Source organism: Prunus persica, chromosome G1 (genome assembly GCF_000346465.2).
Source record: "Prunus persica cultivar Lovell chromosome G1, Prunus_persica_NCBIv2, whole genome shotgun sequence".
Classification (NCBI taxonomy): Eukaryota; Viridiplantae; Streptophyta; class Magnoliopsida; order Rosales; family Rosaceae; genus Prunus; species Prunus persica.
In genome coordinates this window covers 23,707,886-23,710,359 of record NC_034009.1, presented here as the reverse complement: position 1 = coordinate 23,710,359, position 2,474 = coordinate 23,707,886, and the positions used below count along the sequence as shown (strand labels likewise).

The following is a 2,474-nucleotide window of genomic DNA, read 5'->3' as shown; positions in this document are numbered from 1 at the left end:
AAGTCAAGACTCTTTCCATTAGCCTAGACCCGTTAACAAATTAATTAGTGTTTTGGCTATGTAATGTAGCAACGTATATATAATATTACTATGAAAGGCTTTAGATTATTACAAATTCATATAATTTCACAAGAGAAAGAAACAAATTCCCTACTGCTTTCTAGCTTTTAACTTGTGGCAAAAGAAGCCATTTTCTTTACTTTACACCAATCAAGTCTTGGTCAAACCCCCAAGTAAAAATTATATATATACACACATAATATCGTCACCATGCTGCATAATCACATGGTGTGAAATATAGATAAATTAAATATTAAATCTAAAATAATAAAACAATTCAACAGATAGACTAGAATCTCAATCGATCCCTGCCGCAGTACATTTTATTTTTGTTAAATATTAATTACGAAAACTACACAATAATTTACAAAGTAGAGGTTTTACATGTAAAATATTGTCTCTGAGGGGCATAATTAAATTGAAGTGTAGATTTGCATCTGGCTCAAAATATGCTCAAAGTTATCGGTAGATTTCTCGATGGGATGAGAGTGCATGCCTTCATAAGTTGTCACAACAATGCCTTCATCTTTGGTTAGCCTCTGAACTTGCTTCTTCACATTGCACCCCTGATGCGTGCACCGGTAGTAGCTTCTGTATATAATAAACAAACTCACAAGTTAACTCAACATGCATGGTCGTACGTCACCATAGATAATTAACTTAAATTATATATATATATATATTTTTTATAGTGCACTAGAAAATTGTCTAGTGAAAAAAGGTCTTAATTTGCGGACCTGTGATTTGAACCCCTATGCAGTGACGAAGCCAGGAATTTAAGTGAGATGGGGCACTTTTAAAAATTGAAACTCTTTTCACTTTCTCTATTGTTACTTTTTGTATAAATAATCTAATATTCATTTATAATAACAAAATATATGCAACTCAAAACAAATTTAGACATGATAATAAAAGAGAAAACAAAAAAAAAGGGGGGAAACTTAAGAATTTAAGAGGAATTTCATAATATTTGTATAATATTACTATAAGTAAATATCCATACAACACTATTTGAGGAGGGGCCCATGCCCGCATGCATTGGCTCCGCCACTGCCCCTATAGCACCTTTGTAATTTAGACTATCGCTTGTATTCAAAAAATTATATTTTTTTTCTATGCATGTTTGAATTAATGTACTAACTACTAATATATTTAATCTAATTAACTTGCACTAGCTCTAGAGGAGTTGAAGAATCAGTATTCTGTCAAAGATTAATCTTCCCATGCTGCTTGAATATTAATAATTGTACACATTGAGAATCCAATATCCCATTTCACTGCATGTATATTGTAGAACTTCATAATTAATATATCAGAAACATGTGAACTAGAATATTATAAAATGGAGCAGATATACAAGGACAGACCTGTTCTTTCCCCTGATAAATATCTCAATTTGTTAATTATATTTCTTTTGAATTACAACAAATATCAAAGGTTGCTAGGCAACCTCATGACCAATATGTCATGCTTGACTATGAAAACTCCATATTAATAAGCTGCTTAACTTTCATTACTTGAGCGAGCGATTGTTCTAAATTTTTTAGGTTTTCAAGTGTGAGATTGATGTTTCAGTAAAGAAGAGCATTTTCAGCCACCACAGAAAAGTATAATCAGATTTGCAACCATGATTAGTTCAACATGAAATAATAAGCCAAATTTTTACATTTTTTTTAATACATGCAATATTCTAATCTAAACTAATCCAAACTACGGGAAGGGAGATTTGAATTCAGGTGCAGAGTGGAGAGCATATCTGTTCGCAGAGGTATTTTTTACATATTTTTCAGAAAAGCATAACCAAATTTTTACATATTTTGTATGCAGAGGTCGAATAGGCCTAGAATGCTTGGTGTAACGCATTTATATGAAATAATTGATCACGGTCGACTTAGATCGGTGCCATAGAACTAACTATAAGGAGCTACACATACCTTGGAAACTTGTTGTTCTTCACTGCTTTTTGACCATACTTCCTCCATCGATATCCATCATCAAGGATATCAACTTGGCTCCTCGTTTGAAAAGCATATCTGGGTTTTCTTATCTTCTTTTCTCCCTTCTTCGTCCCTAACCTCACAGCAGTTTCAGGCCCCCCAAAGCTTTTGCTCTGAGAAGAGTTAATATTGTTTGAAACCTCCATATCTGACATCAGCCCCAAGAACCCATTTGCTGGTGGTGGTGACTTGTTATTTTGGAATTGAAGATGATCAGTAGTTCTGTAAGCGCCATGAGGGTTCCCCATGTTCAATGACAAGGAAGAAGAAGCTGGTGGTGTTGCTGCCGAGGAAAAAAATGTTTGGTAATTTTCCATGAGAGAGAGAGAGAGAGAGAGAGAGAGAGAGAGAGAGGTTAGTGATAAGATTGATTAATTTATATGGACTGGTTTAAGTTATGTGTGGTTTATAAAAAGG

General features: G+C 33.6%; 1 protein-coding gene across 1 annotated transcript; it reads right to left on the bottom strand.

Moving 5' to 3' along the window:
• On the bottom strand, window positions 218–2,474 carry LOC18793706 (probable WRKY transcription factor 75). The gene is made up of 2 exons (XM_007226135.2): window positions 1,995–2,474; window positions 218–651 (listed from the first exon to the last, which is right to left on the bottom strand). Exons 1-2 carry the CDS (start codon window positions 2,372–2,374, stop codon window positions 474–476), a joined length of 558 nt encoding a protein of 185 aa, XP_007226197.1. The 5' UTR covers window positions 2,375–2,474; the 3' UTR covers window positions 218–473.